We start from the raw sequence: 17,901 nt of genomic DNA on the forward strand, positions 1-17,901 counted from the left end.
ACCAGCCATTCATGCTAATAACTTTGAGTTAAAGCTACAACTCATTACCCTTGTTCAAAACAATTGCTTATTTGGAGGAAGTGCCCAAGAAGATCCCAATTAATATCTAACCACATTTTTGAGAATATGTGATACTGTAAATTCCAATGGTGTTCATCCTGACACCTACAGATTGCTTTTGTTGCTCTTTTCTCTCAGTGATAAAGCATCAAAGTTGCTAGAATCCTTTTCAAAGGAGAGTTTGACAACTTGGGAAGATGTGGTAAATAAGTTCTTGGCAAGATTTTACCCTCCCAAAGAGTTAACAGATTGAGGGTTGAGGTACAAACATTTAGACAACAAGATGGTGAAACTCTCTATGAAGGAAGTGCCCTCCAGACATGTTCAATGAATGGGTACAGCTGCACAATTTCTATGAAGGATTGTCACAAGAATCAAAGAAGGCCTTAGATCACTCTTCAGGAGGATCTCTCAACAAGAAAAAGACAATTGAAGAGGCCATCGATGTCATAGAAACTATAGCCAATAATGAATACTTCTATGCCTCTGATAGAAGCACCAATAGAGGGGTGATAGAGCTTAATCACATGGATGCATTACTAGCTTAAAACAAGCTAATCACTAAGCAATTGGAAGACCTCACCAAGCAGATGGAGAGAAATCAAGTTGCAGTAGTCAATACTCAACCAACAGCTCAAGAAGAGTTCAATGCAGAGGAAGGAGGTGATTGGGAGCAAGTTAATTATGTTGGAAACTCATCAAGACAAGCCTATGATCTACACTCCAAAACCTATAACCCTGGTTGGAAGAACCACCCAAATTTTGGGTTGGGAAACCAGCAAACCCAGAATCAAGATCATAGACCTTACAACTCCACATACCAAAAAACTAACTGATATAGAGAATTTTATGTTGGTTCAGAATCGATCAAAAAAGGAATCAATCCATTGGTAGCATAGTCCAAACCAACAATGAATTCTCAAAATCAAATATTAAATCCAATTCAAAATAACCAAGAGTAATTAAACCTCGGGTCGTCTTCCCTAGGAGTTGCAATGAAACATTCAATTATTGGCTATGAGAGAGCATTGGGAATTGGGAATGATTGCAAGAGAGCAAGAGATGTAAATAGAAAGGAATTAAATGAACATGCAAGAAATTAAAGTCAAAACAATAAAGGTCAAAGCAATAAAATGCAAGGAAATAAAACTTCAAATGCAAGAAAATCTCTTGGCAAGTGATTGAGAGCTAAGGTTACCTATCCTAGCCATTGACCACAAACACATGATGATTATGAAGAGTTAATCCTACTTAGTCAACCTTACATCGAAGATAAGTCAAATAGGCATAGTTAATTTCAATCCTTAAGTCCTATGTTAACACTGAGGGTCACATAGAGTCAAGAGAGACCAAATCAACTAACTACTCTAATATATCAAACAAGAATGGACATCAATGCCTCAAGGATCACCAAAGTCATCAATTCCAAGCCAAGAGTGGAGAAAAACTAAGTGAAAACTAAGCCAAGCATTTTATTAAACACTTGGTGTGCATGAAAATAAAATAATATTAAATTACAATAAAATCAATTCTAAAGCTACCAAACCAAGAAAATAACAATAACAACTCACGAAAGCAATAAATGAGCATAAAACATAAGTTACATTGATTAAAATTAAAATTGACAAAGAGTGTTCATCACATGAAAATGACAAAATAAAGGAAACAATAAGAGAAATGAAGAAGAACAAGATAAAAGAACATGAAAGCATAAAGGAAACTACACTAGAACAAGAATTAAAAGCTGAAATTAAAAGGAAATTGACTAAGAAAACCCTAATTCTAGAGAGAGGGGGGAGCTTTTCTCTCTAGAAACTAAGAGAAAACATCATAAAAGCTAAACCTAATTGCCCCTCTTCATTCAGCTTTCCTTTGGCCTGATATAGCTTCAGAAATGAGTTGGACTGCCCAAAAATCGCCCCCAGCGATTTGCATTAATGAGCTCACGTGATTCGGGTCACGCATACGCATCGACTAGCAAAAATGCATCCACACGTACGCGTGGGTCACGCGTACGCGTTGCTCGCAAATCCCTCTTGTGTGTACGCACGCATACTTGTGCGTATGCACGGGTGCTGGAACTTCCAAACTCCATTTCTTCATGGTTTCTTCCCTTTTGCATGCCCTTTTCCTCACTTCTTCAATCCATACTTGCCTTGGAAACCTAAAATCACTTAACAAATACATCAAGGCACCAAATGGGATTAAAGTGAATAAAATTGACTAGAATTAAGCACAAAAGAGCATGTTTTCACTTTAAGCACAATTTAGGAAGAAATCTCAAAAGCATGCTACTTAGATGAATAAATGTGGATTTATGTGATGAAATCCACTCAAATGAAACCAAAATATATCGTAAAATATGGAATCATCAATTCCTCCATACTTAGACAATACATTGTCCTCATGCTAAACACAACCAAAGGGGATGAATGAAAGGGTAAATGATTTATTCAATGCAACTACACTAATTGCTATCTATCTATATCTATACTATGATTTCTATTGAGTTTGGCAAAAACAAACAAAAGAATCTCAATCTATCCAACAATTAATCATTAGGGCTAAGACAAGAAAATATAGCAATATAATCAATGTCCAAAGAATCGATTTGAAATTTCCAAAATTCATTTCAACAACTTGCAAGAAGATACAAGATAAACAATGGGAACATAGAATTGAGCAATTGAAACCCTCACCGGGTGTGTTTACACTCAAATCGCTTAGTGTGTAGGGTTTAATCACTCAATCCTCCATCAATCATGAGGACTTTTGAGGGTTGTAATGGGGCTTAGGTAAGGGTAGGATTAATATGGTTAAGTGGGCTATTAGATTGGATCTTTGATTAGCTCAAGTATCCCACCTAATCCTATATATCATCTTATATTCATAACAAAACAATCCTAACTACCCATTTATCCCTTTCTCACATTCACTCATGCATTTTCTTTTCAATTCAACTACATATGCATCTCTTATTTACATTCTTATTATCAATTTTTTTTCATAAACAAAGTATGTACATCAAAATTTTTCTTTTATCATATAAGAGAGATGCATATATTTTAAGTTATAGATGCATGGGTGTTTACCCATTTTTCCAAATATTCTCAATGAACACCGTAGTAACTACCAATGTTTCCCACAAATCCCCCCACACTTGATTAACACACACACTCAAACCCAAGCTAATCAAAGATACAAATCATGGACATAATGGTTTTTCACTTAGGATAGCAAATGGAGTGGGTGGCCTAGGCTATAAATATGAGGCTAAGTTCTCCATTTATTTTTGCACCAGTCAGAAACACTTTAAGCTTGTATCTGATTTTTCTTTTCCTCTGTACTCTTTATTAGAGAGTGTTGTGAGGTGTAGTTAGATATTTGCTTTGAGAGAGTGTGGGTGTACTGGGGTGCCGGTGAGAGAAAGAAGTCTATGTGTTGTAACAATTTTCACATAGTGATATTCTCTGGTTGTCATTTGACAACGGCCGTGGTTTTTTCTCCGGTAATTGGAGTTTCCACGTTAAATTCTTGTGTTGTGATTGTGTCTATTTTATTTCTCTGTCAAAGGTGTTTTCTCAAGGGGGAATGGTGTATTATTCCCAACAATTGCAACTCCCCAGCAACGGCGCTAAATTTGATATAGAGAATTTTATGTCGGTTCAGAATCGATCAAAACAGGCATCAATCCATTGGTAGCATAGTCCAAACCAACAATAAATTCTCAAGATCAAATATTAAATCCAATACAAAATAACCGAGAGTAATTAAACCTCGGGTCATCTTCCCTAGGAGTTGCAATGAAATGTTCAATTATTGGCTATGAGAGAGCATGGGGAATTGGGAATGATTGCAAGAGAGCAAGAGATGTAAATAGCAAGGAATTAAATGAACATGCAAGAAATTAAAGTCAAAACAATAAAGGCCAAAGCAATAAAATGCAAGGAAAGGAAACTTCAAATGCAAGAAAACCTCTTGGCAAGTGATTGAGAGCTAAGGTTACCTATCCTAGCCATTGACCATAAACACATGATGATTATGAAGAGTTAATCCTACTTAGTCACCTTACATCGAAGATAAGTCAAATAGGCATAGTTAATTTCAATCCATAAGTCCTATGTCAACACTAAGGGTCACATAGAGTCAAGGGAGACCAAATCAACTAACTACTCTAATATATCAAATAAGAATGGACATCAATGCCTCAATGATCACCAAAGTCATCAATTCCAAGCCAAGAGTGGAGAAAAACTAAGTGAAAACTAAGCCAAGTATTTTATCAAATACTTGGTGTGCATGAAAATATATCCTGCATAAAATCCCATGAACCAAGATCTATTGCTTCCCAATAAGGACTTATATTCCTCTCTGTTTTCACTCATTCATCTTATGTTTTACTGCTTGCTTGGGGACAAGCAAGATTTAAGTTTGGTGTTGTGATGCCAAGGCATCTTAGGCTAATTTCACAAGCCTTTTTCATCTGTTTTCATTAAGTTTCATGCACTTTCTTGAGCAATAAGTAAGTAATTGGATGAGAATTTCATGCATGTCTTGATTCAATCAAACATGGTTAAATTGATGCATTTTCATGAGATTTATGATAGATTTGCTTGATGATATGAATGATGCAAAAATCTTGTGATTATAGCAAGACTTTGAAGCATTTGTTTGGTTGATGATAGGTGGAAAGAAGAAGAGGAATGGCAAGGAAGAGGCAAGGGAAGCAACATTGGTGGCCAAAGTTGGCTCACCAACGTTGCCTCAAACGTTGGGGAAGAGGGCCATGCAACATTGGTGGCCAAAGTTGGCTCACCAACGTTGCTAGGCAACATTCTAAATGGGCTTAAAGTGCAACGTTGGTGGCCAAAGTTGGCTCACCAATGTTGTTGGCAACATTCTTACCAAAAGGGGTGCAACATTGGAGGGAACGTTGGCTCACCAACGTTACCTCCAACGTCTTCGATGAGACTCAAAGTTGGTGCTGAGAAAATTTCTTTGTGTGCGTATGCACAAGAAGAAAAAGTTCAAGTGTGCGCACACACAAGGCAGTGTGCGTACGCACAAGTCATTAGAGGTAACGTTAGTGAACCAACGTTAGGTCCAACGCCCACGATAAAAATTTCAAATCTGGAGTTGGAAAATCTGCTGTGACGTGTACGCGTGAACATGAATTTTAACCAATCTCGCGAACGCATGAGCAACGCATACGCGCAAAATGCTGTTTTGACGCGTACGCGTGGGCGACACGCACGCGTGGATGAACGAACGTTGGTGCACCAACGTTGAGTCAAACGTTAGTGGCAATGCTCAATCCTTTTTCAAAAGAATGTTTGACTCAACGTTTTCCTGTAAATGTTGATCACCAACGTTGATGCCAGCTCTATTACAATTGGGCACCCATGCAGAGTATGAACGTTAGTCTGCCAACGTCCCTTCTCAACATCATTGAGAGCCACTTTAACTGCTTCAACAAAGGCCAAAGCCCAGTCCAAAGACTTGAAGAATGAAGGAAGAAAATGTATAAATAGCAAAGAGTTTGAGTTAGAAAGGAGATCGAGAACCTGGGGATCCAGGATTGTAAACACTCTCTGTAAATTCAGTTTACTTTTGCAATGCACTTTTCAATTTCAATTTTCATTCCCAGAGCTATGAACAACTAAACCCCTTTTCATTGGGTTAGGGATCTCTGTTGTAATTCAATGGATCAATAATAGTTTTCATTTTTCTTCCTCTTTCTTTTCTCTTTATTTTGCTTGAAAGCTTTTGATCTCCATCCAATTGAAAAATTGTCTCGAAAGAGAAATTGTTCATACTTGGATTTTCTCAGAACCTTTAAAGAGGAATGAGGAAATCATGCTAGAAATTCTTTCTCATGTTGGACTGGGTAGGGGGTTGGATAGATATAGTGACATGTAATCCTACCAATACTTTGATCTAGAAAAACATGTGGTATAATTAGTGATCATACTTCATCTCTTCCCATGAGTAATTAGATCAAGACATTGGGCAATTGTTCAAGCTTAGAGATATTTGATTGCCAAGAGATTGGGATCCAATCACCTAAGATTGCCAAGAAGATCAATGAATGCATTGATTGAGGAAGAGATGATAATGAACTTGATCTGGAGAATACAATATCTCCTAAGCCCAATGAACCTCCCCATTCTGATCTATCCCATTCTTTAATTTATGTTGTTTACATTTATGCTCAATCATCCCCATTCCCATTTAAGTTTCTGCAATTTAATTTATGCTCGTTACATTCTGTAATTTATTTTCAGTTATTTACATTCCTTGCTATTTACATTTCCCGCCATTTAAATTTCTGCAATTCTCAATTCAATTTCGCTTAGTTCAACTAGAACACTCCTCTAATTAAAGTTGCTCAACCAATCCATCCCTGTGGGATTCGACCTCACTCTATTGTGAGTTTTTCTTGACGACTGATGAATCCACATTTCATGGTATTTATTTGCTCTATTTGGGTGGATTTCATCAACTTTTCTTGCATTTATCCATTGAAATAGCATAGTTTCATAATTTCTCCCTAAATTGTTCTTGAAAGTGAAAATATGCTTTTTAAGCTTTATAATTGCTAAATTTTATTCACTTTAATTTCATTTGATGCCTTGATGTGTTTGTTGAGTAATTTCAGGCTTACAAGGCATGTATGGATTGAAGAAGTGGAAGGAAAGCATGCAAAATGGGAGAATTCAAGAAATGAAGGGTTTGTAAAGTTGCCAATCCTTACCTCTCGGTACTAAAGTGATCATAACTTGAGCTAAAGAGGTCCAAATGAGGCAGTTCCAGCGGTATTGGAAAGCTAACGTTCGAGGCTTCAAAATGATATACAATTTGTTATGTTGGATATAAGTCTAAGTGTGCATACGCACACAATTTGTGCGTACGCACAAGTCAGAAAATAGCAAGTGTACGTACGCACACACCTGTGCGTACGCACACGTCCTGGCACGTGAGCTCATTAATTGCAAACCGCTGGGGGAGATTTCTGGGCTCCCAAAACCCAATCCAACTCATTTCTGAAGCTATTTCAAGCCAAATTGAAGAGGGATGAAGGGGGGGCAATTAGGTTTAGCTTTTATGATGTTTTCTCTTAGTTTCTAGAGAGAGAAGCTCACCCTCTCTCTAGAATTAGGGTTTTTAGCTTAGTTTCCTTTAATTTCAGCACTTTAATTCTTGTTTTAGTGTAGTTTCATTTATGTTTCTATGCTTTCTTGTCATTACCTTCTTCATCTCTTTTGTTATTTTCTCTTTTATAGTAATTTTCATGTTATGAACACCTTAGTTATTTTAATTCCAATTAATGCAAATTTATGTTTTCATGTCATTTATTGCTTTCTTTAGTTGTTATTGTCATTTTCTTGCTTTTGTTGTTTTAGATTTTATTTTTAATATAATTTAATATTATTTTATTTTCATGCACACCAAGTATTTGATAAAATGTTTGGCTTAGTTTTCACTTAGTTTTTCTTCACTCTTGGCTTGGAATTGTTGACTATGGTGATCATTGAGTCATTAATGTCCATTCTTGTTTGATATATTAGAGTAGTTAGTTGATTTGGTCTCCCTTGACTCTATGTGACCCTTAGTGTTGACATAGGACTTAGGGATTGAAATTAACTATGCCTATTTGACTTGTCTTCGATGTAAGGTTGACTAAGTAGGATTAACTCTTCATAATCATCATATGTTTGTGGTCAATGGCTAGGATAGGTAGCTTTAGCTCTCAATTACTTGCCAAGAGGTTTCTTGCATTTGAAGTTAATTGCTTTGACTTTTATTACTTTGATGTTTAATTTCTTGCATGTTTAGTTTTCACACTCTTGGTTGAGAAATTGGATGTTTGGGTGGAATTGAGTTATGGATGTCCATTCCGCATTGTGTGAGAATAGTTAATTGGTTTGGTTTCCATTGACGCTAGTCTTTCACTAAGTAATTAGTGAGTTGACTAGGACTTATGGATTGAGATCAATTATGCTTTTGACTAATTCTCAAGGAGGATTGACTAGTTTGGATTGATTCCACACAATTGCCATGTTTGTGGTCCACAACTAGGATAGGAAACCTAGATTACGCACTTCTTGCCAAGAGTCCTTTTTAGCTTTCAATTTCCATTTTTCGTTGCCTTTACTTGCCTCCATTTACATTCCTTGCATGATCATTTAATTTCTTGTTATTTATATCTCTTGCTCTCTTGCTTTCATTCTCAATTCCCCATGCTTTCCTCTCATAGCCAATAATTATACACTTCATTGCAACTCCTAGGGAAGAACGACCCGGGAGTCTAAATACTCTCGGTTTATATTTGGTTTGTATTGTGATAATATTTGATTGATGGTTAATTTGTTGGGTTAGGACTATACTTACAACGCCAATTCCATTTTGATAATCAAATTCCTAATCCATGCTTTTGGCCGTTGTCAAATTTTGGCGCCGTTGTCGGGGATTGCAATGGTGTTACATTGTTGGCTATTGTTTATATGTGAATATGTGAATAGTTTGTTTTTGATTGGTTGCTTGTTTTTGTTTGTAAATTTCTCTTGATTGTTAGCTGGCTTTAATAGATTTTTGTTTTAAAATGTATATGTAATATAGCTAGTAATTTTGTTTTAAATTACCTTTTTGACTTGAGTTGCATGTTTAATTTTTTTAATTACTCTCTAGATAGTTAAATTTAGATAGATTTTTGTTTGTACATATTAAAAGTGCTTTGAATAGTTCATAATTTTGATTTGAAAGATAAAATTTTGGATTAATTTTAAAGTTGAATGTAAATAGTTGCATATTTTTATTAATTTCTTATTTATATGCGTATTAAAATGTTGAGTTAATTTCTGTTTGAAAAATAAAAAAATCGTTGTTTGTGCTGTGCACACGCACACTTGCTATGCGAGCACACACTTCCATACTACCCTTCTATCCGTGGCGTTTGTACAGCAGCATATGCATACGCACTATTGTCCATTTTTCTTTTCGTGCGTTGATGCGTACGCGCTCCCAATTCACCCTCCTCTGTTGGGAGCACCGGCACTGTTGGTGCGTCTGCATTCCCCCCTTAGATGAGAACCGTGTGACTCCTCAGTACCCCTCTCCTCCTTCCCCAACATTCATCCCTATCCTCTCCTTCTCCATTTCAACGCCCACCACCCACCAACGAACCAACCGCCGCCGCTCACTATCACCGGCGACCACCCAGCCGCAACCCTTTCTCTTCCCCTTTCATCTTCTCTGAGCCATCCAACACCCACCATCTTCCTTATCACCACCGCGAAGTTCTCTACTTCTGTTTCAAATCTCCATCATTGTCCATCCGCTCTGCAACCGCGGCTTTCTCCTTCCCTCTTTCTTCTTCTTCTCCTCACCTTCCTTCCGCAAGTCCACAACACCGCCGCGCCCCTTTCTTTTCTTCTTCCCCTCTTCTCACCTTCTCCGCGGGGTCACCACAAAAACCAGACCATCACTCCTTCTTCATCACCCTCTTCGGCCTTCCCTGACCGCCAACCATCACCGTCGACCACGACCCTCTTCCTTCTTCTTCCCTTCGCAGCGCCGCCGTCGCAACCTCCTTGGCTCAGCGCCGAACCAGTCTCCAGCCCACCAACCTCTGCTCATCTCTCCACGAACCCTGATCCACATCCATGTCCGAACCTTAGAGCCGCCTAGGGCGACTGAACCTTCGGCGACACCACCCAGCACGCCTCAACACCTTCACTGTTTCGAGGCCTCACCTCCGCGATTCCACCATCGCCGCACTCTTCTCGCCGAACCAGTTGCTGAGCACCACCGCACCCCAGGAGCTCACCCCTGCGTCTCAGCCTCTGTTCCGTCACTGCCGCTTCTGCCTACACCCCTGTTGAAGCCGCCACCTCTGGGCCGGCATCCCTCCACCTCTGCTACTGCACAACCCCTGCTTCCCCTGTTTTTGCATTTTTCTTTTCTGTTCTTCAAACAGGTTTTAGTTTTACTTCTCTTTATTTTCTTATCTGATTTACTTAGTTAGATTCGGATTTCTGTTTAGTGGATTCTAGGTTGTTAGGATAGGTTAGTTTAGTTTATTGGATTTTGATTTTAGCTGTAAGTGTTGAAAAATTCTGTTTGTTGATGAATATTGTTGTTCAGGTTGCTGTTTATGATGTGGAATCATAGATTCTGATTTGATTTTTCTGATTGAATTGATGGTTAAATTGCTGTTGAGTTCATTTGGTTAGTTGTTTGACCGAATTTCTATTGAACTTCTGAGATATTGCTGTTGGTGTTTGGGAATGGAAAACTTTCTTTGTTTGAAATTGGTTTCTTGAAGCTGCATAGTGTTTTTGTTGCTTTATCCTTGCTGAGGGCTGCTATGAATTTCGATTGTGATTGTTGCTATACTCTTGCTGATGGCTGTTGTTTGGAATGCACAATTTCTGGATTTTGTTTGTAGTGATGACAATTTTACTTAATGCATGAATTGAACTTGTATTGCTGCTATTTTGTGCCAATTTGAACCTAATCACTTGATTCAGGATGCTTATTTGTTTAAGTTCATGTTGAATACTTGTGATTGGGTATGGACTTCAAAGAAAAGAATGCTGATTGAGTCCATTATTTTTCTGTATTGTTGCTATTTTGGTGCTGTATCTTGAGCCATTATTTTCTCATTGTTGCTGGTTGGATTGATTTTAATTGTTTGCTCATGTTTTCTTGCTGGAATTGGCTTATTTACTTACTTCCTATGAATTCATTATGATTTTTTGTGCTTTTAACTGTCAAAGAATTCATATGGAATCTGAATTGATTGTTTGAGTTTGGGGAAATAGGCCAATTTACTGCTGAAATGCTGCCAGAATTTATCTTAATATGTTTTCAATATTCGTCTTTGATTCAATTAATTGATTGAGTTGGTATTTCATTGCTTTTGGTTTCCAACTGTTGTTAACTCTATTGAGTGACTATCCGGCTGATTGCTTCTTTGTTTTGGTTGTTGGATGTTGAGGTTTTTGCATTCACTACTCCGCTGCTATTCTATTTGATTGCCAAATTAAGCTGCGTTGTGTTGTTTGAGCAAAAAAGTTTTATTTGACGAATTTCTGTGTCAAAATAGACCCTTGTTTGCTACATGATCTCTGATTGCCTCAAGAACTTCTTTGCAAGTTTTGTTCATGCTTCTAACTTTCTTTGCTTACTTGTGATGCTAATTTACTTCTATGCATTGAATAGTTCAAGTGAATTTTTAAATTGACCATAAACTTGAAATTCTTTGGAAAATTTGAGCCTCTTTTGCATAAACTCACAAGATTGAAGGTTTTAAATCTAAGTGGTTGAATTGATTCATTTTATTTTTGCCTAACTCTCATTAAGTCACTTAGATCATGAGGTTTTCAATTCTTGTTTCAACTTGTGACTTTTATGCTTCCTTGGAATTTGGTGTTTGAATGTTCCTTGAGTAACCTATTCTCAATAGTTTTAACTTTCCAACACCAAATTGTTTTAATTCATGCCAACTACTTGTGATTGATATTTACTTGATTATGTGCTCTACACATACATGTGCATCACTTATTTTGGCATTTTGAATTGTTTAGAAGTGAATACAAACTTGCTTGTTTTGAAATTTTTGAAACTTTTTGGAATCAAGGAACTTGTGACTATGCACCTAACTTTTGATTTTTCTTCCATTTCTTTTACTAACTTTTCCCTTCTTTTTACATAACATTTAACTTTTGTTTTTTTTTTTCAACTAATTTTTTCTTTTCCTTCACCTAACTTTAAATTTTATTTTCTCTTTCAATTAACCATTTTCCCTTTTACTAACATAACTTAACTTTTAACTTTCTTTTTACTTTTCAACTAACATTAACTTTTAACTTTTAACCATTTTCTTTCTCTTTGTGCATAGTAACAATGCTCCTTCCTTCTTTTATTCTTTGAGAACAAGCAAGTTAGCTTTCCTCACGCTCTGAATTTGATTGGAAGATGTTTATGTTTGATTTAATTTGATTCTCATGTATGCTTCCATTCAAATTTTTATTATCTGTTCACTTCATATGCTGTTTTGTGACTTAGCTCTTTCCTTTTCAGCATCACCATCACTCTTGCAGCCACTCTATCGCCTAACCCACCAGCTGAAGGTGGAGGTGACACAGTGATGACTCCTTCCACTCCGCATGATCATGAGCACCGAGGACCGTGCTACATCTTAAGTGTGGGGTGGTTGTGTATCTTCAGCAAGCGCATTTTAGGTGACAAGCTTCATTTCTGAACACTTTTAGTGTAGTTTCTTTTTATGTTTTTTTGGTACTTTGTATATAATTTATCCTTTTGAGGAACTTTTTACTTAGCTTATTGCACTTTTTAATTTTGTTTGTACATAACTTAGTATTATATAGTAGTGATGCATATTTTGATATTTTGCTCTTAATTTTGGCTTGTGCATATGCTCTGTTGTGGATAATGTGATGATTGCACCGAGTTTGATTTCTTATATACTTGTTGTTCTGCGCTGGGATTCTTCCTCCGAGCTATAACTCGAGCAAGTGCTCCTTTGGCTTGTTGCTTCGTGCTCAGAGAGAATTCCTCGGGACTCTGTTAACGTCGACGTGGGACCTGCAAAAAGGACTCCGACGCCCAAGTTAGTAGGTTTCTTAAAAATGCGGAATGCTTTGTGAAAATAAGATTGGTATGTGATTTCTTAGTGTAGCTCAGTATTGAAGGATGTGACTTAGCTACACTTGGGGTTGTAGCTTATATTTATAGACTTTCGGGGACTGAGCTTTGTAACGGTGTGATGGGCGAATAGCCTGGGATTCTTGGGTTTGTTTTCCATATATTTGTTATCGTCCGGTTATAGTGCGGAGATCTTCGCGTATGGATATGAAGAGATATTTTCAGTTGTGCTTAATGCTTGGTCAATGATTCTGTAGCCGAAGTTGTTGGTATGGTATACAGCCCTCAAGCTTATCCTGTAAAAAATAGGTTGAGCTTTATTTCGGCTTTAGAATCATTGTGCGTGAAAATATAGTGTATACGGGCCCCCAAGATCAACTTGTTTTTTTTTGGTGGGCTGCATTTGGGCTTTGGTGCGCCATTTCCTCTGGTTATTGGAGAACGTGCGGGTGTTGGAAAAGATGTCTTGGTAACTTCCACTTGTTTGTTCTATGTTGTCCGCTTGTCTTCTGTTCTAGTAGAAACGATGAGTAAGAAAGGTTAGTCTTCTGACTTTTCACTTTTACTGTCTTGCTGTCTTTTTGCTTTCTCTGTGTTTTTTCTGTGTTGTCGTGGTATAGGTAAAAAGGAGAAAATTGTGATGGATAGTAATGACCCGTATGGTTGGGTAGATATTGATGTGAGAAATCGTGTGTCTATTTTTAGTTCCGCTGAGCTAATTTCCCAATTAAACGAATGTAGGTAGGTTAGAAATGGGGATCAGTTAGGGGTTAGGATTCTGCCTTGTGGTGAAGATGATAGAGTTTGTGAACGGCGTTTGGACAGGTCTTACTTCTATATATACACTTACATGTTGACCGAATTGGGGGTAAGGTTTCCCTTTTGTGATTTTTGAGTTTGGTGTATTATCACAACTTAACTGTGCTCCCACACAGTTGCATCCAAACTCCTAGGCTTTTGTCCGGGCTTTTGAGTGTCTGATGGGGTATCTTGAGTGCTATCCGTCGCTTGGTTTATTCTTTTCTTTGTTCCAAGCTAAAGGGGTGTGGAGGGGGGGGGGGTTGGGTTAACTTGAGCAGTCACCTTGGCCGAAGTATATTCAGTTTGTATAAACAGTCTTTCAAGGATTTCAAAGAAATGTTCGTTAAGGTGCAGATTGAGGAAGAGTTTTAGCCTTTCTTTTTGGACTCGTTAATGATTGAGAGATTTCCTGTTTATTGGTCTCCTGAGCCTAAACAAATTTTGGATTGTGAGGATAGAGTAAAGAGTGAAGAGTATGTGTTGGATTTTTTAATTTCTGCGATGTCCTCATCTGAGTCGCTATCGATATCAAGTATTTTGAAGCTGGAGGGAGATAGAGAGGCTATTGAGGAATATCTGGGTAATTTGTTGTGGTATTTGGTGTTTTGTGTTAATTTTGTAATGGTTGGTTATGTATGTTTCTGTGTTTGTAGGTGAGAAGGCTTCTACTCTTACTACCGCTAATTTAAAGGCATTTGTTTCAAAGACTAAGAAGAAAGAAAAGGAAGGCTTGTCAACAAATGTGAGGGAAAGCGATATTGTTTTTGATTGTTCAACTGCTGATGGTAGTCTGAAAAGAAAAAGGGGTGATGGGTCGTTGAGAGCTCTTGATCTTACTGGTGTTAAGGAAGATGCTAGGGCATTCACTGCGGAGGAGATTTGTTCGGCTCATGAGAGCCAGGTGATGCTTCACGGCTATAGAGATGGTCCTGAACGATCGCTGTGGTCTACTGGTTATCCCTTCATGGTCGTTTCGGACGAATTTGCCCAGGTTGATTCTGACGTAAAGATCATTCATGAGGCTGGAAAAACTGGCGTGGCCCGGTATTTGCAGGTAAGCGTATATACTTTCTTAATGCTTTGTTTGTTTTTCTTATATGATGTTACAAAGTTTGTGTATGCTCTTGTTAGGTCATTGGGGCTCGGTTGATGTCCATTGGGAGGACCTCCGAGTTAGATTCTATTTTGGAAGGTGATAATGTTGCTGCCATAAAAAAGCTGAAGGCTTCTTTGCAGGAAAAAGATGAGAAGGTATTAAAACTAAGGAATGAGTTGAAGGCTACGAGAGAAATTAAAAGAGGCAGGTACTGAGCTTACCAAGTTAAAGGAGGATTCAGCTACTGAGATTGGGAAATTAAACTCTAGGATTCCTGAGTTTGAGGAATAAGTGCTGTCTGCTTTTACTTTAGGTTTCGATCGAGCAGTTAGCCAGATTGGTGTTGTGGTGCCTGAGGTTGACGTCAGCATGTTGGATGTTACAAAGATTATCCAAGATGGGCAGTTGATAGAAGATGGGACATTGGGTGAGAAGCAGGATGAGAGTGAGTCAGTGGGGAAGGCTGATTAGTGCTTCCTTTGTATTTTGATGTTTTTCTGTATTAGTTTGTTTGTTTGAAAATTTGGATTTGGCTTGTTTGTTTCGCGAAACTGAAGTTTGGATTCCTTATTGGAATATTTTGGAATGTTTATCCCTATGTAGGATTTGTTTGTTTGTAATGAGAGTAGTTGATAGATAGTATGGTCATTTATTATTAATTTGACATTCGTCATACATGGGGTGATGAGGGGTGAGGGACCTCATTAAACCCTCTCTGTGAAAAAAAAAAAAAAAACACAATGTGGGAAAAACCACAGCAGTAAGAAAAAGAGTGTCTCCTCTTGTCCTCATCACAATTACATAAAGTAGTTTCTTAAAAATGAGATATTACAGATTCCAGGGACTTCGTCCCCCTCTAGTCTTTGTAATGAGTAGGCGCCTTTGCTAAGGACATGCTGAATTCGGTATGGACCTTCGCATATCACGGCGAGCCTTCCATGTGTGGGTGGTTTCCTGGCCTCCTCTGTTCGTCTGAGCACTAGGTCATGCTCAGCGAATGTTCTGGGTTGCACTCGCCTGTTGTATTTTTGTTTGATTATTTCTTGCATTGCTTTTTGTTGTAGCTGCGCTGTCTCAAACTTCTTCTATTACATCTAGCTCTGCTCGCCTTATTTTGTTGTTGTCGGATGGGATATTCTCGGCCCTTGGTGAGTTTAAAGCGATCTCAACTGGTATCATGGCGTCAGTGCCATAAACCAATCTGAAGGGGGATTCTTGTGTAGTTGTCTGTCTTGTGGTGTTGTACCCCATAGGATCTCTGGTGTTAGCGCGACCCATTCTCCTTTGGCCTAGCCGATCTTTTTTTTGATCACTTGGAGGATGACCTTGTTTGTAGCCTCGGCAAGCTTGTTCGTTTGTGGGTGTTCCACTGAGGAGAAATGGTGTTTGATTTTGAAACCCTGCAAAAATATGGCTAAGCTCTGGTCGGTGTATTGCCAACCATTGTCAGTGATAATTTCATGTGGTATTCCAAATCGGCAGATAATGTGTTTCCATATGAAAGAATGTACTTTATTAGCCCCGATCTTTGCTAAAGGCAAGGCTTCAATCCATTTTAAAAAATAATCAATTGCTATGAGTAAATATTTTACCTGGCCGGGGGTTTTTGGGAATGGACCGAGGATGTCAAGCCCCCATTTGTGGAAAGGCCAGCTTACCTCTGATGTGTGTAGTAGCTCGGCTGGATTTTGTATAATCGATGAGTGCTTTTAACAGCTGTCGCATTTTTGGACTTTGTTGATGCAATCTTGTTTTATTGTTGGCCAGTAGTACCCGGCCCTGGTTATTTTGGATGCTAAGCTCATCCCTCCTATGTGGTTGCCGCATACTCCTTCATGAACCTCGTTCATGATGATGTCGGCGTCTTCTTTGTTTACGCAACGTAACAGGGGTTGGGAGGACCCTCTCTTGTATAGATTGTGTCTGATTAGGGTGTAGGAGGCTGCTCTCCTCTTGAATGTCTTCACGTCTTTCAATCCTTCCGGAATGTCCCCAGTTTGTAGGTATTGTATGTATGGTGTTCGCTAGTCGTTTTCCTGTGATATTGAGAAGATCGAGTTGTTGCTGAAGCTCGGCTCAGCTATTGTTAGTTGAGATATGATAGATTCTTGTTGAGTTTTTCTAGTTGTTGCCAATTTTGATAGTGCATCTGCTCGGGTGTTTTGTTCCTGAGTTACGTGTGTGATTTTTATCGAATGAAATTGAGACATAAGTTCTTTAGCTATTGAATGGTATTTTTCCAATAACTAGTCTTTTACCTGGAACTGCTCAGTTACTTGTTGCACGATTAGTTGTGAGTCGCAATATACTTGAAGGTGGGTAACGTTGAGGGATTGCGCTAGTCTGAGCCCGACGAGCAATGCTTCATACTCGGCTTGATTATTGCTTGCCTTGAATGTGAAACGAATTGATTGATTGGTTTGGAGGTCTTGTTTGTTCGTGAGCAGTACACCTGCTTCGGATCCCTCTGAGTTTGAAATGCCATCCACGTATAGTTCCCACACATGATTTTCCTCTGTTTGTTTGGCTAGTACAACCACAAAGTCGGCCAAAAACTGTGCTTTCATAGCCGTCCTTGGTTTGTAGGAGATGTCAAATTCTGATAGTTCAATTGACCATTTTGTCAATCGTCCAGATGCCTCGGGTCTTAGCAGAACTTGTCGTATTGGTTGGCTAGTCCTGATCACGACTGGGTTGCTTTGGAAATAGTGCCACAATCGTCGTGCTGTCACTATCAGTGCGTATACTAGCTTTTCCATTGGTGTGTATCGTAGCTCGGTGTTTTGCAATGTTTTGCTGATGAAGTAGAACGGGTGTTGTTGTCCTCCTGTTTCTGTGACTAGGACCGAGCTTATTGCATTAGGACCGAGCTTATTGCATTAGTAGCAAGGGTTTACCTGGTTCTGGTTTTTGGAGAATCGGTGGAGATAAGAGTATTAATTTGAGCTTTTAGAAAGCTGCTTCACACTCGGCGTCCCATTTGAATCTTTGTTCTTTCTTTAATATGTTGAAGAAGTGTTGGGAATGTGTAGAAATTGCTGGGAGGAATCTGGACAGAGCGGCGAGCCTGCCGTTGAGTCGTTGCACCTCCTTGACTGTTTGAGGGTTCTTCATCTTTATTATTGCGTCACATTTTTCTTAGTTGGCTTCTATTCCTCTGGATGTCAACATAAAACCGAGGAATTTTCCTCCCTTTACCCCGAATGCGCTTTTTTCGGGATTTAGTCACATATTATGCTTCCTTAGTTGTGTAAAGATTTCTTCGATATCTTCTC

At 38.5% G+C, this 17,901-nt stretch overlaps 2 protein-coding genes across 3 annotated transcripts; one reads left to right on the forward strand and one right to left on the reverse strand.

Annotated features, from left to right (window-relative positions):
- The first annotated feature begins 9,025 nt into the window (after positions 1 to 9,025).
- On the forward strand, positions 9,026 to 15,261 carry LOC107618874 (uncharacterized). 2 transcript variants are annotated; one of them, XM_016321049.3, is made up of 4 exons: positions 9,026 to 10,036; positions 12,145 to 13,268; positions 14,184 to 14,584; positions 14,662 to 15,261. In XM_016321049.3, exons 2-4 carry the CDS (start codon positions 13,256 to 13,258, stop codon positions 14,839 to 14,841), a joined length of 594 nt encoding a protein of 197 aa, XP_016176535.1. In that variant the 5' UTR covers positions 9,026 to 10,036; positions 12,145 to 13,255; the 3' UTR covers positions 14,842 to 15,261. The 2 variants fall into 2 exon arrangements, with proteins under 2 accessions (XP_016176535.1, XP_016176533.1); XM_016321047.3 differs by having other exon boundaries at positions 9,030 to 10,036; positions 12,145 to 12,305.
- A 1,611-nt stretch (positions 15,262 to 16,872) lies between these two features.
- LOC148544853 (uncharacterized) lies at positions 16,873 to 17,385 on the reverse strand. Its single transcript, XM_088498998.1, has one exon. The coding sequence runs from the start codon at positions 17,383 to 17,385 to the stop codon at positions 16,873 to 16,875; it is 513 nt and encodes a 170-aa protein (XP_088355124.1).
- Between the last annotated feature and the right edge of the window lie 516 nt (positions 17,386 to 17,901).

The sequence above is a fragment of the Arachis ipaensis genome, chromosome B9, assembly GCF_059453495.1.
Source record: "Arachis ipaensis isolate K30076 ecotype BB chromosome B9, ASM5945349v1, whole genome shotgun sequence".
NCBI classification, from domain to species: Eukaryota; Viridiplantae; Streptophyta; class Magnoliopsida; order Fabales; family Fabaceae; genus Arachis; species Arachis ipaensis.

Coding starts and splice junctions, on each gene's coding strand:
- LOC107618874 (XM_016321047.3), top strand. CDS start 12,212: ATGACTCCTTCCACTCCGCATGATCATGAGCACCGAGGACCGTGCTAC. Junction 12,306..14,183: donor CTTCAGCAAGCGCATTTTAG/GTGACAAGCTTC, acceptor CTGTGTTTGTAG/GTGAGAAGGCTTCTACTCTT. Junction 14,585..14,661: donor GCGTGGCCCGGTATTTGCAG/GTAAGCGTATAT, acceptor TGCTCTTGTTAG/GTCATTGGGGCTCGGTTGAT.
- LOC148544853 (XM_088498998.1), bottom strand. CDS start 17,385: ATGGAAAAGCTAGTATACGCACTGATAGTGACAGCACGACGATTGTGG.